The sequence below is a fragment of the Fundulus heteroclitus genome, chromosome 19, assembly GCF_011125445.2.
Source record: "Fundulus heteroclitus isolate FHET01 chromosome 19, MU-UCD_Fhet_4.1, whole genome shotgun sequence".
NCBI classification, from domain to species: Eukaryota; Metazoa; Chordata; class Actinopteri; order Cyprinodontiformes; family Fundulidae; genus Fundulus; species Fundulus heteroclitus.
The window spans coordinates 25,614,782-25,633,848 of record NC_046379.1 but is presented as its reverse complement, the minus strand read 5'-3'; the positions used below and the strand labels follow the sequence as shown (position 1 = coordinate 25,633,848).

The window sequence follows — 19,067 nt, the reverse complement described above, 5'->3', positions numbered from 1 at the left end:
AGTTGTACATGTTCCCAACCAAAACATTATGATCCACAGGATTAAATGCTGATAAGTTTAAAAGCACTAAAACAGCCAAGTTTGCAGAGTCATCAGCTGCTAAACGTTCAAAAGTGCCGTATCGGCGTTTTGAACTTTAAAACATGTCTGAAACTTTGTCACGGCTGTCTAAACTTCTACGTTTCCTTCAGCTGCTGCTTTCTAAACCTCTTCGGAAAGGAACTGCTGCTTGGACATTGATTTGTTGTCCGGCTTGAGGTTTCCACCCAGCACCGTGGTGAAATCGCATCTGAGACGCGACAGAGACCCTTCCAAGTTCCAACGCGTGGACCGACGACAACAAAACCGTCCACACAAGTGTGCCCAAATCACGTTCCTACTGTTGTGTGGATACAGTTTCTTTATGACAATGACTCATGTCATCTCCAAACAGGCTACAGAAATAGCACATCCATGGGCCGCGTAGCCTCGCACTCTCCGATCAAAGGTCACCGGAGGTTTAGCTGCTGAAACAGGTGATTGTCTCTGGGTGGAGCTGCGCAGCTTTGCCTCACTTTTGGCCACACCGGAGGTAAATCTGTCGGTTTTGTGCGATAGTGACAAACTTGGTCCTCCCACATCCCTGTGAGATTTCGCCAACAGAGTTCAAAGGACACAAGTCCTGCCCCTGAGCTTAGCAGCGAGAGCGGAGAGACGGTCTTTATCAGGCGGAGGTTCTGCTGGGAGTTGGCCACTGCAGCCTCGGTCAGCCTGGGAAACACTTTCCTCTGTTAGGAGCTTGTCCACAGACCACCGCCAAGATGCCTTCCATGGTAGGATTCCTGTTGTTTTAGATCTATTCTTCTTTTTTTTTTTTTTTTTACTGCATGTCTCCTTCCTGGTTTTAGAATAGCACGGTGGGGTCCGTAGATCCTGCTTGTGATGTTCGGTAAATCATTTATGATGACCTACGCAGGAACAAAAACAGGTCAGAGTTACATACGTTTGAAGCTCAGTCGGTTGTAACCTGATTTGTTTATGCTGATCATATTTTCTTTTCTTTTTTTTACTAAGTTTCTCCAAGAGACAGCGATCCTTCTTGTCATTTACTCATTAACCAAGTGTAGAGTTTGACCCACGCTGCACACATTCCTGACAATAAATTACCCCCCAGCACAAGAAGTGCTGCTTCTTGTATCACTAGGGGGGGTTTCAAGTAGACTGTCTATGGCGTGTATGGTCATGGATTTATGACAATATGATAAATAAGTAATTTCCACTTCCACGTTCTGAAATTATTTCTCTAAGTCATTTAGCAGCCAATCATGAATGTGTGTTTCCTCAGTGCCCAGCCCAGGTTGTCTAAATGTGCCAGAAATGACCAATCTAACCAAAACAACTGAATCTCTTATGTATCACAAGTCTGCTGTCCGCTAAGTTACTCAAGTGTTCAGCACGAAGCTGATAAGACTGGCCGTCCTGCACTTTACAGCTGCAGCAATGTACTTTTATTGACACTCCAAGGAGACAGCCCTTAGTTTGGCTGACATCACATTAACTGGAGACACGAGTCAGCGATACTATGTATTGCTGATGTTGATCTAGAAAATGCCTAAACTATGTCTTCGTTACTCCTTTGACTTGTTTTGATCAACAGTTAACAAAGTGGCAAAAAAAAACATTTGTTGCACATGAACAGAAACCAAGCGGATGGGATGAATTTCAACTTTTCCACGTGGAAGACAAAAAAACGGACATCTTACATCGTCCCAATTCCAACTATGAATGCTTGAAATTTGGCCAGTTAAAATATAGTTTTTGAACGTTTTTTGAAATAATGTGGAAAATCAAAATACCAAGTGAAGAGCTGAAGCCAGAGATATTCATACCAATGAATGAGGGCCATGGATGGGAAGCTTTCCAATGCCAAAGACCTTAAGCTCGTCACCAAAGATATATTGTGAAAATATACGTGGAAAAATGCAAAAAGCTGGTCATGGATAAGTGTTTGTTGAAATTATTTTTGATTGAATATTGAGAAAGGTATAAGCGATACTTGGCATACCCTATTTTAATAAAAGGTCAATGAAAACTGACCCCCCCCCCCCCAAGAAAAATGGTTATATTGTTTTATGCATTTTGAGCGAGCCCCCTCTCATTGCCTTTTAGAAACAAACTCCTTGGAAGAAGGAAAATCTATTTCAATTTAAATCCACCTGGTGTATGAATAATGTTGGGCTCAACTACAGGATACCCATAAGACACCAATAAATTGCACGATATGAACATGTGAAAATCATAGGATAAAATGTAAAAAGATATGATGAATAGGGACTTTAACCCCACATGTCTCAGTTGGCCATAGAACTTTATCCCCAACGTGTTTCACGTGTTCCTACTGTACATACTTGTGTTCACATGTGGAAATTGTATATCATCCATCCATTCTCTTCCACTTATCTGAGATTGCTTCCCGGTCCAGTAGGGAACCCCAGGCATCCCGCTGCCCAGTGGCGTCCTCCAGCTCTTTATGGGAGATCCCAAGGCGTCAGACCAGAGGGCATACATAGTCCCTTCAGCAAGTTTCAGGTCCTCCCCAGGGTCTCCTCCCAGTGGGATGTGCCCAGAGAACCTCCAAAGGGAGGCGCCTGGGGGCATGCCGATCAGATATGATGCTCATGTAAAATACTTGTATAAAATACAAGCTTTTTACAAGCGTTTAGACGTAGTAGTAATAATGCCATGTTTGAAACATTGAGTAAGCCTCCATTTCACATGGGGATATCATCTTGTATGGCAGTACGTAAAACATGTTTTTGAACATGTACTTCACTTGTAGAAACTATATCATGTGAAACATGTTTCATATGTGGAAACTGTATCACATAGTAATGTGAAACATGTAAAAGAAACCTGAGCATGGAGAGTATTTTTCTGTGCGTTTCACATGTGGAAGTCCTGCAGTTACATTCCACATGCGGAGCATTTCCCCAGGTTTCACGCGCGATACATTTGTTCGTTTTCAGGTGGGAAAATTGTAGGGAGTAATGCGAACAATGCAGTTAAAAAAACACTTGACTGTTTCAGAGCGCGTTTCACATTTAAAACGATGCCATGTGAAATATATAGAAGCGAGTTTCGCATGTAGCGAACGTTTCCACGTCCAGAAGTTTTTTTCTCACAGCATTTCATCTTACTGCAAACTATGATTGTCATGTTCACTTGTGGAAACTGTGGTGTGCAAAATAAAAAATGTGAGAAAATCTTTGACATGTGGAAAGTGTTCCCAAATATGTTTCGCATGTGCCAAAACATTCATAATGTCTAAGTGTAAAGGAATTTTCCCACATGTAGAATACATTTCCCCCCACCATGATACACGTTTTGCCACATTTATTTTCCCCTTTGCTTTTTACCATTACGCGTGAAGCATTCAATAATGCTTTTTTCTTGTACACACATGTGAACGGGATAACATGTAAACAACGTTTAGTTTTTTTTTCTCGCTCTTTTTTAAGGGTCTGCATGGCAGCGACGATCCAATCGCAGGTTTTAAAACCGCAGCCCATGTCAGCCAGAGTCACAAATCCATTATAAAGACACCAGAGCAGCGATGGTTCTAGACCTAATTCACCAAGGGGGCCAGGGTGGAGTCAATGTTTTTTCATGGGGGCACAGAACAAAAGGTTGAAGCAAGAAAACAGCCGCACCAAGAACGGCAACCTTTTATGGTCGAATACATTAAGTGAGCCACAGAGCCAAAGATGAAAACTGTGACCCTATGTCAATGTGGCTGAAGCCGAAAGTGCAATATCTTAATCTTTAAATCCTTGTTAAAGTAAAACTGTAAAGGTAAAAAATTAAGTTGGTTTAGGGACTAATCACATCTGATTTCTGTGCCAGTAGATATTATCAGAAGGAACCAGTTCTGCAGGGGGGGCTGGCCCCTGTTGACCCCTGTCTAGAGCCGCCCATGCACCAGATAAGGCAGTTATCTCATACATGCGATCATGCAAGGTGGAAACCATTTAGAAAGCTGGTGATGGTTTCATAATTGGATGTTCCATTTGTTCCTGCCTAACATTTAGTATGTTTATCTTTATGACGGCCAGGGTGTGCTCTGGTGTAACTTCATAAAAGTGTTCTGTATCTGCTACAAGCCTGAACCCAATCTGTGATCTTTCGCTGTGTTTTTTTTAAACCAGCGGAAATTAACCAAAACTAAAACTTACATGTCTTTTTTTTTTCTATTGTGGAGATGGTGTTCTATACAAACTAAATATTGGTGTTATCTGCTCCAACATAAGCTGATCTCGCTGCCTTCTGGCACGCAGCGAGCATTGTCATCTTTTACTCCGCGTGTGTGCAACCTTGTGTTCGCATGGCTAGTCTAAAGTCTAATGAGATAGTGAGCAATTATGGTTTATGAATAATCCACTTAACAGGTCCAGATTAAGGGTGCGCTTCCAACTAACCAGCCCGTTATTTATGTTTTCCAACTATCGGGGGGGGGGTTTGTGGATTTGAACGCAGTCAAAAAGGGAATTAAGGCAGATCAGACACATTTTTGGACTTCGGGAAAATATTAACATAAATGAGTGACTGGGAGGAAAACAGGTTACGTCCACCCCAAGAGAAAATGTTTGTCATAAATGCAATCAGTGAATTGCCTTTTTCCACTGCAGGTCAATGTACGCGTCACTACGATGGACGCAGAGCTGGAGTTCTCCTTTCCGGGCAACACCAAAGGAAGGCAGCTGATTGAACAGGTCTGTATGTCACAGTTCGCAAAGCACACGTCTACAGACTATGCTGTTTCCTACGAATCGCACGGTTCATGTTCAGGGCTCAGTTACTGGCGAAGAAACGTTAAGCTGAACTACATTAAAAAAAATAGAGTGAAAAGGGCTTCAGAGGTTTGTAAGAGAGCATTGGGATAGTGCGGCACAACTGCAAACCTATTAAAATATGGCCACCCACCCAGAATTAAACTAGCAGGCCAGACAAGGAGCGATTCAGTCACGGAGGCAACCAGGTTGGTCAGTGTTCTGGAGGACCTGCTGAGATCCACAGCCCTCTGGCCTTTATAGAAATATGACAAAAAGAAATCTGCAGTCGAAAGAAAGGCTTTAGAAGTCCTGTTTGCAGTTTTGGCACATGTCATGACGCAGCAAACATGGTCAGAAGAAACCTAAACTGAACACTCTAGAGAGCTCTTTCCAAAAAAAGTAAAAAACAAAGCGACTGGACTTGTTTTCCGTAGATGAAGACGTTTCGCTTCCTCTCCAGGAAGCTTTCTCAATTCAAAAGGTCTGGAGTAATGTGGAGTACCAAGCTGTATACTACTGTCCAAACAAATGCCTTGTAATGGCTTAGATAACATGCAAATTCAACCGAAACAGTCCAGTTGCATGTTATCTAAGCCATTACAAGGCCTTTGTTTGGCAGTAATATAAAGCTTGGTACTCCACATTACTCCAGACTTTTTGAATTGAGAAAGCTTCCTGGAGAGGAAGTGAAACGTCTTTAACTACGGACAACAAGTCCAGTTGTTTTTTACTTTTTTTTTTGGAATGACCATGACCTGGATGACTGAGAATCTTCACCAGCATGTTCTAGAGAGCAACTCTGGTGCAAAAGTGACGCTGCACATCCGCGACAATTGATGGTGGCAGCATCCTAAAGTGAGGATGCTTTACTTAAGCAGGGATAGGGAAGTTGGTCAGATTCCTGTGTCAGAATGGCCCAGTTAAAGTCGAGCCCTAAATCCAATTCACAATCTGTGGTTAGACTTGAAAACTGTCGGAACTGATGCTCTCCATCCAATCCGACCGAGCTTGAGCTGCTTTGCAAACAAGAGTGGAGAACAAAATCTATCTGCAGAAGTTTTATCTGTGAAAAAAAAAACCGTTAAAAGCCATCTGACGATTTCACTGCACTTTACAATGTTGCCGTGCTTTATGCTGGTCTGTCCCCAAAACAAGTCGCATCAGCATACATAAGAGGTTTTGGGTGTAACGTGACAAAATGTGAAAAGGCTACTTTTGCGAGGTGTATGCTGTTCAATAGTAACGCACCCGCCTGAGTCTGATCTTTTTCTTTGAAGGAAAATCTCTGAAGAAATAAAACATTTTGGGAGCAAAACTGCTTGCTGTTTCTGTTGCTACCATTTATATTTCAAGTGCTTATGTGTCTGTTTTACAGACAGTAGAGAGATGGCAGTAAAACAATCCATCTTCAAGTTTTCTAGAAAAAAAGATGAGAAGCCACGGATAAGAGGGAAAAAAAGACTGTTTTATGGTTTTCCACCTTTTAAATGGTTTCCTTTTTTTTCTTCCTTCCACATGATTTTACTTTTCGCACTTTGTGTTGTGTCATCAGGTTGCCAAGACGATTGGCCTGCGTGAGATTTGGTACTTTGGCCTTCAGTTTGTGGACAGCAGAGGATGTGTCTCGTGGCTGAATGCTGACAAGAAAGTAGGTTTGTTGTGTCAGAATTATTAGTTGTGTTGGTCTGTTCGGTAATTATTATAATTATTTTTTTTTACTTTATACAATTTGATTTATTTTAAAATAAGGCAGTTCTGTTCCTTCAGTCTGAGTACAGTCTTATTTTTTTTTTACACTGCAACACACTATATTGCTTGTGTCAGTGTCATTTATTTGAAGTGGGTTCAACCTTATTTCATTGCCATGTTTTTAAGATAACCATCATCAGTTGTCAGTTTAATCAGTGTTTGTTTGTCCATCAAAACGCTTTAATTTACAATTGTCACCAACTTGTGATCTGACTGATGACTCAGCCGCCTTATGAAGTAGTGTAGTAATAGTAGTGTGTTACCATAAAATTCACAGCAGGGTAAGGTAATATGGATTTCACCATACACACAAAAAATGTTTCATTTGTATGCGGGCGATGGCATCACAAGAGGCACAGGAAATGAACATGACGAGCTGGCATTAGTAAACCCTACGTATAGAATACCGGTGAATGCTTCTCAAGGAGTAATTTGATACAAAAGTAAAAGTAGTAGCCATATTCAAATGAGCTCTCATCACCTGCCGTATGCCCTTTGTGATGTCATCAGACGCATTTGTGAATGGAGGCGTGTGTTTTGACAGGTAGGGTATATCTTGTCTAATAAATGTTTTATAACAAGTTATTAAAAACAAACAGAGTAGCTGATCATGAGATGATAATTATCTGGGTGAAAAACTATATATATAAGTGGAGATTTATTGATTTTACAAATAAAAAGTCTGGCTTCTAACTTTGAAGCTACTTTTATTCATTAGACAAGGACAGTTTTGACTTTGAGGTACTGGGGATGGATTTAATAAGTTCGCACTTCTCTCTACCCCATTTCGAACATAACATTGAGCTGTTACACTGTGAAAACTCTGTTGGTCATTTATCTTTTTATCATTTAATGTTATTTTTCTGTATCTTCTACTCTTTTATTTTCCCAAAAATGTTCACGAATAAACTAGGAAATGGAAAGATGACTGTGATACAGAACCCCTGTAGGTGTCGGTTGTTCACAATGGGTGGAGAACGTTAAAAGCAAGTCACATATTTCAGATTATACCAATATAATAATAAAACTAATCAATCCTATTAAAGGGAATTCCTCGTCTGTGACCAACAGCATAATATCCGATGTCTACTTAATGCTCCTTTCTTTTGCGTGTTTTAGGCTTTAACAATCCACGCTTTTCTTATCTTTTTAGGTGTTGTCCCAGGATATAAAGAAAGAGACTCCCCTGCTGTTCAAACTCAGGGTCCAGTTTTATCCCGAGGACGTGGAGGAGGAGCTGATCCAGGACATCACCAGGAAGCTCTTCTTCCTGGAGGTGAAGGAGGACATCCTGACAGACGAGGTCTACTGTCCCCCGGAGACCGCCGTGCTGCTGGCCTCCTACGCCGTCCAGGAAAAGTTCGGCGAGTACGACAAGTCGGTGCACCGGCAGGGCTACCTCTCCTCTGAGCGTCTGCTCCCTAAAAGGTGAGATCAAGCTGTTGGAAATGCTGCACGGCACTACTGAACAGCCAACGTCTTTCTTTCATTCAGCTTTAAATGCAGATAATATGTTGATTGAATGAAAAATGTCTATTATTCCAATTTATTCCAAAAGAAAAAGATAATTTAGGTGAAATAAAAAAAAAAAAAAATCCGAGAATTCTTAGATTTCATCTTGCCAAAGCTGTAACACCTTGCTTTTTTCATTCAGCAGATAAACAAAGCATTAAACGTCACTTCAAAATTTTAATAAAACCACCAAAAATAAATATACTACCATGTTGCAGTGACTGGAGTGTCCATTGCAGCATAATCATATCAGTGTTTTATATTTGTTCCAGGTATTTATTCTGATGATGATCCCACAACAGTACTCAACAAAGTAAAAAAGAATAATTGTTGCATAATCCTAAGTATTCACGTCTAATAAACAATTTCTGTGATAACACAATCCTATCAAATGAGCCTGAAATAGGATCCATATCTATTTATGCGTTAGGTTACTCAATGATCATGTTCATTTTTGCTGTACAACAGCCTGGCAAAGAAAAAAAATATCTTAACATGTTTATTGTTTTATGCCACGGAATGTCATAAAAAGTTATAAAAGCTCTTCATCTCAAGGTCCTGTCAATGTAAGTGTTACATTTTTTTAATCAACTTTGACTCGTGTCACTTACAAGCTGTTGCTTTATTTTTTTTTTTTTTTGTTTTTTTTATTATTAAAGCATACATTTTTTTAAGTCCTTTCAGCTCCACTGATGCTTTTAAACTTGAGCAAAGTCTGAAAATTTTGCAAAGAGTCTTTCTTTTTTTACATTATGTATTTTAGGCTTTTTCAATTCAAATGTACTTATGTACTTGTATTAACATTTATGTCTACATCATGGTTGCACTGGTTCTGTGGAGCCTTAGAGAAGCATTATTTTATGGTACAGCCACAAACTTTGATATAATTGGGTTTTTATGTTACAGAGCGGAACAAAATAGTGCATCATCGTGAAGCGGAAGGAAAAAAAAAAATAAGGTTTTCAACAGTTTTACAAACAAGAAAACCTGAAAAGTAGGACATATATTTGTATTCAGCCTCCTTGAGACAATGCTGAATTCAAGCGTGCCCACAGCATGATGCTGCCACCACCATGCTTCATCATGGGGATGATTAGTTTACCACCACATGTAGTGTTTTCATGTTGATCCATAAGTTCTGTTTTGGTCTCATTTGACTAAAACTCTTTGCTGTGACCCTGAAATGCCATATGACAAACTCCCAATACATATTCTTATTGTTGTTGTGTTTTCCTACCATTCTTCCATATAGACCAGGTTTTTCCCACCATGATAGTTGTCCTGCCAACAGATGCTCCCACCTGAGCTTTGGATCCCTGCAGCTCCTCCTGAGTTACCATACGCCTCGTTGCTTCTTTTCTGATTAATGCGCTCGGTATTAAAGCTGAGATTAAATTAGACACACAGGTGAAGTTTGTGATTGTAACATGACAAAATGTGAAAAGCAATGAAAGAATATTAATGTGATAAGTGATAAAGAACCAACCAATGTTATTGTAAAAAATTATATAATTACAAATGCTGGTTTTAGCAGTTCTTCAGTTTAAAAAAATGGAATAATAGCACTGCAAACAGAATGACACTAAAAGTACAGGTAACTTCTTTTTAGATCTGTTTTACTTGTTAGGTTGGAAACTATGATTTTTTTTGGTACAATTATCCACAAAAATCCACATTCTTAAAAAAACTGTTTTATGCATACACCTTTTTGCAAACATTTAATGTTTTTCTTTATCTTAAACCATAAAAATAGAAATGAAATGAAATTATGTTTTTTTTAAATCGACAAGAAATTTTTATACTAGACATTTTTCAAACAATCTAAGTTTTTTTTTTTAAATGTCGTTTAACATTGGTGGATCTAGATAAATTAGATTTTATTGAACAGAGGGTAAAAACGGCTTTTCAAATTGCAAAGGTTTTAGACCCCACTGATCTGAACTGTAACAAGGTTACTACTAGCGCTGGGTTTCATCTAGATGAGCCGATTCGATACGATTCTCCATATAGCTCAGCATGATTTGATTTGACTCCAATATCGATATTTATTATTCTCAAATTAATGCTCAAAGTCATTCAATCAACAAAACCAGCCAAATATTATATTTATGTTCAATTTATTGACTTTATGTCATCTGATTTTAGGGACAAAGGCACTTCTAAGATCCTGTCGGCCATTACGCAAATTCGTGTCACTTGCACTTCCTCGCTGTGAATAGCAAAGGTGCGCTGTAATAACGCCCCCTAGGGATTGGGAGGTATATCGATATCTGAAAGCCAGAATATCGATATTAAATCGTTTTTATTCATTTTTGTATCGATTTTTATGCAGATCCCTAGTTACTACAGGGTCTCTGGTGAAAAAAGAAGGTCCCTTAAATTACAGTGTTGCATCAGGTCTCTAGAATCCGCTTAAAATTTCATTTTTTTTTTTTTTTTGATTTTGGAACTCCATAATAATAATAAACAATGTACACAGGTCTTTAAAAACAGGGACTTCGTCAAATGTCAATGTTCCCTTTGAAGAAATATATTGTTTTTTTATGTTGTTTTAAAATCAGACTAGGTAAATGGCAGTCACAGTTGCTAATTCAAGACCTAACAGAAAAGAAAGGCCCTTTGGTGCATGCAGCATGTGTTTAATTTAGCTCTGTATGTATACACAGAGTCATCCCGCTTTGAGCCACGTGGCTTTCTGACAGCTTGTCTCTCCTCTTAGAGTGCTGGATCAACACAAGCTGTCAAAGGAACAGTGGGAAGAGAGAATCCAGGTTTGGCACGAGGAGCACAAATCCATGCTGAAGTAAGTGAAGACCGACTGACGATGGGACGGATATACTGTCTGCCTTGACGAATGCGTTGCATTTAATTAATACTACACGGCAAAGCAAAAAAAATCAAATTAAATGTCAAGCAAATTCCAAATTATATTTTGAATAAAAAAATACATCTCTGCATTAAGGTTTTTAATGGCGACATTTGCATCCAGAAATTCAGCGTTATGTTATTCAGTGTTTTAGATCATAAGCATCCCAAATGGCACCATCTTTACCAATTAGTAAAGCCTAGAGAAATAAAGTGCGTCAGGATATTGACTTTTTTCTGTTTTCTTTGTTGTTATCAGGAAAACAAAAAATAGAGAGTGGTTTTTATCAAATTAAATGTCAAACATCCTCTCTTTAAATATGTTTCATGCACTTAAGATTTATTTCATAAACATGTATTTGTCTTGTCTGATAACAAATGGGACTTGTAGACATTTGGAGACAAGTAATGCAGAAAACTATAAATATAGTAAGCAATCAATGCAACAGCCAACATGTAAGGTCAGAAAATAAACCAAATTCCAAATGATATTTTGAATAAAAAAATACATATCTGCATTAAGGTTTTTAATGACGACATTTGCATCCAGAAATTCAGCGTTATTGTTATTCAGTGTTTTAGATCATAGGCATCCCAAATGGCACCATCTTTACCAATTAGTTATAGCCTAGAGAAATAAAGTGCGTCAGGATATTGACTTTTTTCAGTTTGCTTTGTTGTTATCAGGACAAAAAAATAGAGGTAAAAGAAACCAATATGCACTGCATGACTGGTGGAAGCTATAATATTTAGGATGCCATGTAACCAGACTCTGCCCATCTATACAATATTTAGCCGCTCGGATGGCTTCGAAGGGAGGAGTGAGGAAAATCTGAGTCATTTCCTATTTGTTCTGTCATTACATTGTTCAACACTAATGTCACAGTTTATTGTTTCCCTGATATCATGCAGCCTCACATGGCGATGTAAAACAATGCATCTGTCTGAACGTTATTGTGACTTCCGACAGGGAAGAGGCGATCATCGAGTATCTAAAGATCGCTCAGGATCTGGAAATGTTTGGTGTTAATTACTTTGAGATCAAGAACAAGAAGGGCACAGACCTGTGGCTGGGAGTCGATGCACTAGGGATCAACATCTATCCAAAGGAGGACAGGTAAAAGCTTTATTTCAGGGTTTATTGCGTAAACCTTTACGGATATTCTTTTTTTTTTTTTACAGGTTAATTCAGCTTCCTTTCTTTGTATTATCTGTGCTCTGTTTAAAAGCTGCATGTTAAGGTTGACATCGGTCACCGTGCAAATTCAGGCCTTTTTACATACAAAGGTGAGGGCAATAAACTAGCAGTCAAAGCTCTTTTATTGACCTCGGCCGCCTTTTCCTTTCTGCCCGTCATGTTTTAACTCGCCCGGCCGACCACGTGGATTTGGTCCGTAACAGGCCACTGACCCGTTTCTCTGTCTGACAACAACATGCACTCAAAGTCTCTCACTTTCCAGCTACGGTGTGTGCGATCACTGTGTTTTTTTTCAACATCTCTTCCAGACTCACCCCGAAAATTGGATTCCCGTGGAGCGAAATCAAAAACATTTCTTTCAACGATAAGAAGTTTTTAATCAAGGCCATAGACAAGAGATCTCCGGTAAGTACTCCATGAAGGAATCTAGACTACAGAGTCAGTGACTTTATCTTTACATTTCAAAAAGTGAAGAAAAAAAAGAAACTTTTACAGGCGGGTGTTTTCTGAAATCGGGTGACACTTCTTTTTTTTTTTATGGCTCACAAAGGACTTTATGTTCTACGTTCCACGTCTGCGTGTCAACAAGGGCATCCTGCAGCTTTCTATGGGCAACCATGCCCTGTATATTCGCCGCCGTAAGCCAGACAACATCGAGGTTCAACAAATGAAGGCCCAGGCCAAACAGGAGAGGCTCAAGAAGAAGATGGAGAGGTAGAGCACTTTGAATTGTCCTTTTGCCGAAAAGTCCTTTATAAATAAACTTGCCTTGCCTTGCCTAGATAAAAGTGGTCTCTAAGTGAACAGATTCAAGTAGACTACAGTACAATACATCTTTATTTCTACTGGTTGAAATTTTTTATATTATATTAGATAGATAGATAGATAGATAGATAGATAGATAGATAGATAGATAGATAGATAGATAGATAGATAGATAGATAGATAGATAGATAGATTCACTCCCATTTAACACTCTATTTTTCTGTCAATTTGCGTCATGTTAAAGGTGCGCCTCGTCCATTTAGTTAAGCGCGAAAAATAATTTTTACGTGTCACGCATTTAGGTAGTACAATTTTGCGACATTTCAGTTAAGCAATGACAGAGTTACTGACCGACGGTCTATATAGTTCGATTTATCCATCCCCCTGACGTGGGGCAGCAGCTCCTTGTACTGGTCCAGGTGGAACTGCTGGAGGAGACCTTCATCCAGACGCAGGTACAGGTGGTACTCACCATACCGGGTGCGTCTCTGGAGGACCTGGTAGACCGAGGGGCGCAGACGCCGTTTTTTCGTCTTTCCACATTGAACACAGCACCGTTGAACAAACAAGAGGAACCGGGGTGTTGCGTCAACCTTGCCTCCCCCATCGGACAGTGTTTCCCCTTCACCTCGGCACTGCCCACGGGGCAAAACACTGCAGCCACCGTGTTAACTCAAACATTGTGATTTAGGGAAGACGACCGAATTTGTGTTCTCTCATCAGATAAACTGAGATGCCAGTTTATAGATATGAGGATATCTATGATATAGAACAACACGTATTCACACATAAAGATACAGAGGAATAAATCCTTCTATTTGATGACGAGGCGGAAGCGAGCTGGGCGGGATTTCGCCGCCTTGTTTGCGTTCGGTGTGAACGTACCTTTAGGGAAACATGCGTTTGTGCATAGATCAAAACAATTTTAAAAAAAGTTTGAAAAACTTTTACTAAAAGAAAACGGAAAATGATGCTGCCACTACCAAATTTCACTGTGGGGATGGAGGGCTCTGGGGAATGTGTAGTTTTAGACCGCACATATTATTTTGGATTCAGGCCCAAAACACATAATTTTATTCTCATCTGACCGGATCACCTTCTTCCTCAGTTTGCTCTGTCCCGTGCATGGCAAACTGCAGACGGGATTCTTCTTTTTTTTTCAGCAATAACTTCCTTCTTACCACTCAGGTTCTCCCACCTGAGCTGTGGATCTCTGCAGGCATCATCTTTCCTTTCACTTTACCATTATCAGTCTATCACACGAACCCCCCCCCCCTAAAATGACATTTAAATCTGTGACCACGGGCATGTGAAAAAGATAAAGGGATATGAATAGTTGTTTTTTTGTTTTTTCTCCCAGGGATGTGAGTAAGTAATGTGTGATCTTGACTTTTTCTGTACGTGTGCGCGCGTCCTGCAGGGATCGGCTGGAAGGCGAGAAGAAGAAGAGAGAAGCCATTGAGAGGGAGAAGGAGCAGATGGAGCGAGAGAAGCAGGAGCTGATGATGAAGCTCTACGAGTTTGAAGAGACTACTAAGAGAGCGGAGCGAGGTGGGGCACAACACGTCACACGCAAGCTGTCTAAATTTGAACGGTGCTTAGAAAATGTTCCTCGTTTTCCCAAAGCGCCAGAGGAGAAACTCAAATGGCCAACCCACAGACCAGTGCAAGATGATTTTTACCGCCCTCTGCTGTTCCTCTGGTTGACACCAGTTTAAGCTCGTCTCTGCTCTCTCTGCATCTCCCTCAGACTCTTTAAATAAATATTCTAAAAATGAAACACAGCCCAAGACGTAGCAAGCCGTTTCCAGGAAAAGACAAGAGCAACGGAGATCTAAAATTAAAAGAAGCCCACCGAACCCCTAATGACACGCAGCAATTAATAGATTCTCCTGTGCGCTGATTTGAACCCGCAGAGCTCCAGGAGCAGCTGGACCGGGCCATGAGGCTGGAGGAGGAGAGGAGGAGGGTGGAGCAGGAGGCGGCCCGGCTGGAGGCTGAGAGGATGGAGGCCATAATTGCCAAGGAGGAGCTGGCCAGGCAAGCTGAGGAGCAGATGAAGAGCCAGGAGCAGCTGGTGAGTGTACAGTGCATAAGTGAACAAATCCTGATATAAGTATAAACACACATTCGCTGTTTTAGCTGCAGTCTATCAATTCTGCTTCTTTACATTTAAGGTACGGCCTGTGTGTTCAGCTAAAACTACAGCTGAACGTACCGGGCTTAAAACTGAAAAATATATATATATATTTTTAAGTAGTAAAATCTTGATGCCGACAGAGTTTCGTATTTCCTTTTGTGTGTGTGTGTTTTTTTTAAAGTGCAGGCTCATTGGTTTAACTGATTTGGTTTTGCGTTGTTCTCCTCCAGGCTGCAGAGCTGACTGAATACACCGCTAGGATTGCTGAGCTGGAGGAGGCCAAGAGACAAAAGGAGGAGGAAGCTGAGACATGGCACATCAAGGTGAGCCTTCCGACAGGTGATCTCGAACTCGTCCGAGAAGACGTCAAGGAGACTTTCCTGATAAAATACCCCCTCCCTGTGGCACCCGCAGGAGGTCAGAGACGGCACTTTGTTTTTTCCACCAGGTGTGGCAGGTTTAAAGTGATTTTTCTTTTTAAGTTGTACAAAAAGTGCTGTGATGAATAGCAACAGTCCGCACATTTATTGGCAGCACTACTACACATGTTCAAAAGACCAAAGAAAAAAAAAATATATAAATCCACGTTAAACAGGGAAAGACAGGGGGTTCATGTAAGGAGAATTGTTTTTCTTCTTCCTAATTATTCAGGAAATGGCAGCAAGAAAAACTAAACAGAAAGGGAAAAAAAAACAACTACTCACCTAAGCTTGTTCACATCTACAGTCAGAGCAATGATTAAAAAGTTTACAGCTGCTGCAGCTGCTTGCCAGACGAGGATCAATGTTCATCCCACCACCGCCCACGTAGAGACGGACACACATCAGCGGCGTAAAGACGTAACATTCAACCCTGCATGGAGCGACACAGAGGGATCCCGTTCGAACCTGTTCTGTTCACTAACGAGCTTTGAATCTCTGTCGAGTCTCTGCACAATTCAGCAGGTCCATCTTATGTCTGTTAGCTGATGAGTTTGACATGGTGCTACCCTTTCAGGGTAGTAAAGAAAACAATGATCTCTAACATTCAGCGTTGAGGATCTGCAGAAAAAAGCAGTATCCTGGAGTCGCCAGGCCTCCAAAGCAACCATCAGATGCTGTCTACACACCGCCTGGATGTTTGCAGGACATGTCAGAGAGAAAGAAAAAAAAAAAAAAAAAGAATTTCACTGACAAGTTAAACCCTTTTTAAACTGAAAAATATTATGCCCAACTCAAAGTATTTCTCTTTTATTAGCCATGTTTGCTTTCATTTTAATTTCTTTTAGATTTCTTTTCATTTTCGTTAAATTTTTTCCACATCCCGTTCTCGTTGTTGCAATTTTTTTTTTCTGGATCAAAGAAACGGAAAGAATACTTAGGAAGCCCAAAGACTTCCTCCCAATAAGGCAAAAGGCCAAGGCTCTACATGTTTTGGATCTATGGATCCACTTTCTTCAAAGATTTAACAGGAAGAAAGCCAATAATTGTGGTGCGGGACACTTTTATCTAATGTGGGATTTTCCCCCCACTAAGCATAATTTAAAGGTTGGCTTTGTCTTAAGTTTTTTGTTAATATGAATTTTTTTTTTTTTTTAGAAAACAATTTTGATCCAGTTTGTAAGACATACGGCAAATCCATTAGACTTAGACAAACTTTATTGTCGTTTTGTATGCACTCTGTGCAAATTTCGTTGTATACAGCTTACGACAATGTAATGAGATTGCATTTGAAAGAAAATGACATTACAATATATAAAGTGCAGCAGTGGTAAGTAAGTAACGGTGCAGGAGAAAAACAGTTTTTTTTTTTTAAAGTGTGCAGAAGAACGTTCCACCATGTTTATAGTGCAACAATAATGGTGCAAAAAAAAAGGCATTAATTAATTGTTGATTTGAAACCATGCCGTACATCTTCCACTGTCCTCCGCTGACGTGGTGCCTTCAAATGGTTCTTCCAGGCCACAGAAGTGGAGGAGAGCCTGTTAAAGACAAAGGAAGAGCTGCAGACCGTGAGGAGCCCCACCAGCTCGGCTCCTGCCGATCGGCCCCCCTCGTCCTCCTCCTCTTCCTCCTCCTCCTCAGAGAGCGACCACGAGCACAGCGAGGACAACAGCACCCACAGCGCCGAGCTGCAGACGCAGGGCATCGACGACCACCGCATGGAGGAGGAGCGGCTCACCGAGGCTGAGAAGAACCTGCTCCTGAAGAAGAAGCTGATGGTGAGCTCAGGTTTCAAAGATGCAACAGAAATGGTCGATATCCCGAGACATACATAATGACATTCTGCACGCAGGAAAAACTCCAATGGTTCTGCTTTAGAACCAGTTTTTCAAGTTAATGTAGATCTTTAAGTTGAGTCATTATTCCTTCAATAAGACAGAGAGATGCACCAAAGTGCAATCAACAAAAGTAATGAAGAGGTTTGCACTGTTGCCTCACAGCGTGACAGTGTTTCTAAGTGCAGTTCGAACGTTCCCACCGTGTCTGCGTGGGTTTTTTATGCCGGGTCCTCTGGCTTCCTCCCACAGTCCAGAAATACGCGCGCTAGGTTAAATGGCGATTCTAAACCCAATGTAGGTGTGAGTGTGCACGGATGTTTCCAGTGGGTGCAGTTTTGTCAGAGCTGCAGAGGAGCCGTGTGAAGGGCGCAACCATAGAGGTGTAAAAATGTGTTGATGCTCTTAGTGGGGAAGAAGGTTTTCTGAGTTTTAAGCGCTCTTTTGTTCAGAACTGCAGACTTTCTGATAAAAGAAATACAAAAGAAATAAATAAAAACAGTAAAAGACACTTCATTTTGCTGTTCTTCACGGCTGTCAGGTAGATATTGATTTAACTTACTGTAATGACAAAGAAGATCCAGGATTACCTCTTTGGGGACTTTTTTAGGAAACTTTATCTTACGGCCTAACATTTTAAAATCCCAATTATTTTTTTCTAGTTTGCTGCTTCACAGCCACGGTGTTGTTATTTTTTTTAATTTTGGCCGACATTCCCTGTGGTGATGGGGAAACTTGATTTATTCACCAAACTTGACTCTTATCGCAGGACCTGAGCTCAGACCTGGAGCAGTCCAGGGACGACGCCAAGAAGACCCAGAACGACCTGCTTCACGCCGAGAACGTCCGGGCCGGACGCGACAAGTACAAAACCCTCCGTCAGATCCGCCTGGGCAACACCAAGCAGAGGGTCGATGAGTTCGAGGCCTTGTAGAAACCCTGGAAGACCTCTCCTTAATACCTCCATCTAAATGCCTTTAAAATATAGTCAGGTGGCCCTTTAATTTAGCCTTGAATCAGGTACCCGCGAATCAGACACCAACTTCAGAGTCGTCACCAAGCAAAAGAGTACAGCCATTTTTACTCCTTTTGTGCTCATACTGCACACAATAAAGGGATCCCCTAATCCCCATGGACTGGACGTGCAAAAAAGCAATAGAAAGCCTGTTTCTTTCTCCTGATAGAAGAAGTCCCTAAGTCCATGCCGCCCTGGGTGGAGCGCCACATCGCCCATATCAAGAACAGCCATCGATTACAGCCATGTGTAACTTAAAGACCTGTGAAAAGCTTCATCTTGACTTCCATGCATTTTATTTTTGCTGCTTGAAAGTACGATGGCCATTTTCTGTCATACCAAAACATTCCTAAAATGGTGTTTATTTACATTAGGACAATTATAGAAGATGATGATGATTTCATTGTGGAGGCCAGCTGAAATGCATGAGCAAAGCTGGTATTAGGGGCACTAATGTATGCTAATCATAAGTTGCAAAAATTTGCATTTGCAGTTTTGTTTCACTAAACATGTGACTTTGTTTAGATGTATTTAATAAATGTAAGAGGCTGCAAACAACTGGTAATTAATGGTTATTAATGAACTACTCCTAATTTTCTGACTGGCTTCGGGAATACCTTGTGTGTTTTTTTTATTTATACTTGTAAATCAGAAATCAAATAAATTAGTTACAGGTAAAATATAAATAAATAAAAAAAATAACAAAGAAACAAAAATCAATCCAACCTCAAACTCAAATATGACTGCCAGACCTAAGA

General features: G+C 40.5%; 1 protein-coding gene across 1 annotated transcript; it reads left to right on the top strand.

The window, feature by feature from the left end:
- Positions 1 to 571: 571 nt before the first annotated feature.
- Positions 572 to 18,864, top strand: ezra (ezrin a). The gene is made up of 13 exons (XM_012881805.3): positions 572 to 812; positions 4,665 to 4,748; positions 6,361 to 6,456; positions 7,711 to 7,985; positions 10,789 to 10,872; positions 11,905 to 12,051; positions 12,441 to 12,537; positions 12,683 to 12,846; positions 14,318 to 14,448; positions 14,814 to 14,974; positions 15,268 to 15,360; positions 16,977 to 17,237; positions 18,064 to 18,864. Exons 1-13 carry the CDS (start codon positions 801 to 803, stop codon positions 18,226 to 18,228), a joined length of 1,770 nt encoding a protein of 589 aa, XP_012737259.2. The 5' UTR covers positions 572 to 800; the 3' UTR covers positions 18,229 to 18,864.
- The last annotated feature ends 203 nt before the right edge of the window (positions 18,865 to 19,067 follow it).

Excerpts from the sequence above, each read along its gene's own strand:
- ezra (XM_012881805.3), top strand. Across the intron at positions 15,361-16,976 it reads CTGAGACATGGCACATCAAG|GCCACAGAAGTGGAGGAGAG; the intron begins GTGAGCCTTCCG and ends TGGTTCTTCCAG. Across the intron at positions 17,238-18,063 it reads TCCTGAAGAAGAAGCTGATG|GACCTGAGCTCAGACCTGGA; the intron begins GTGAGCTCAGGT and ends CTCTTATCGCAG.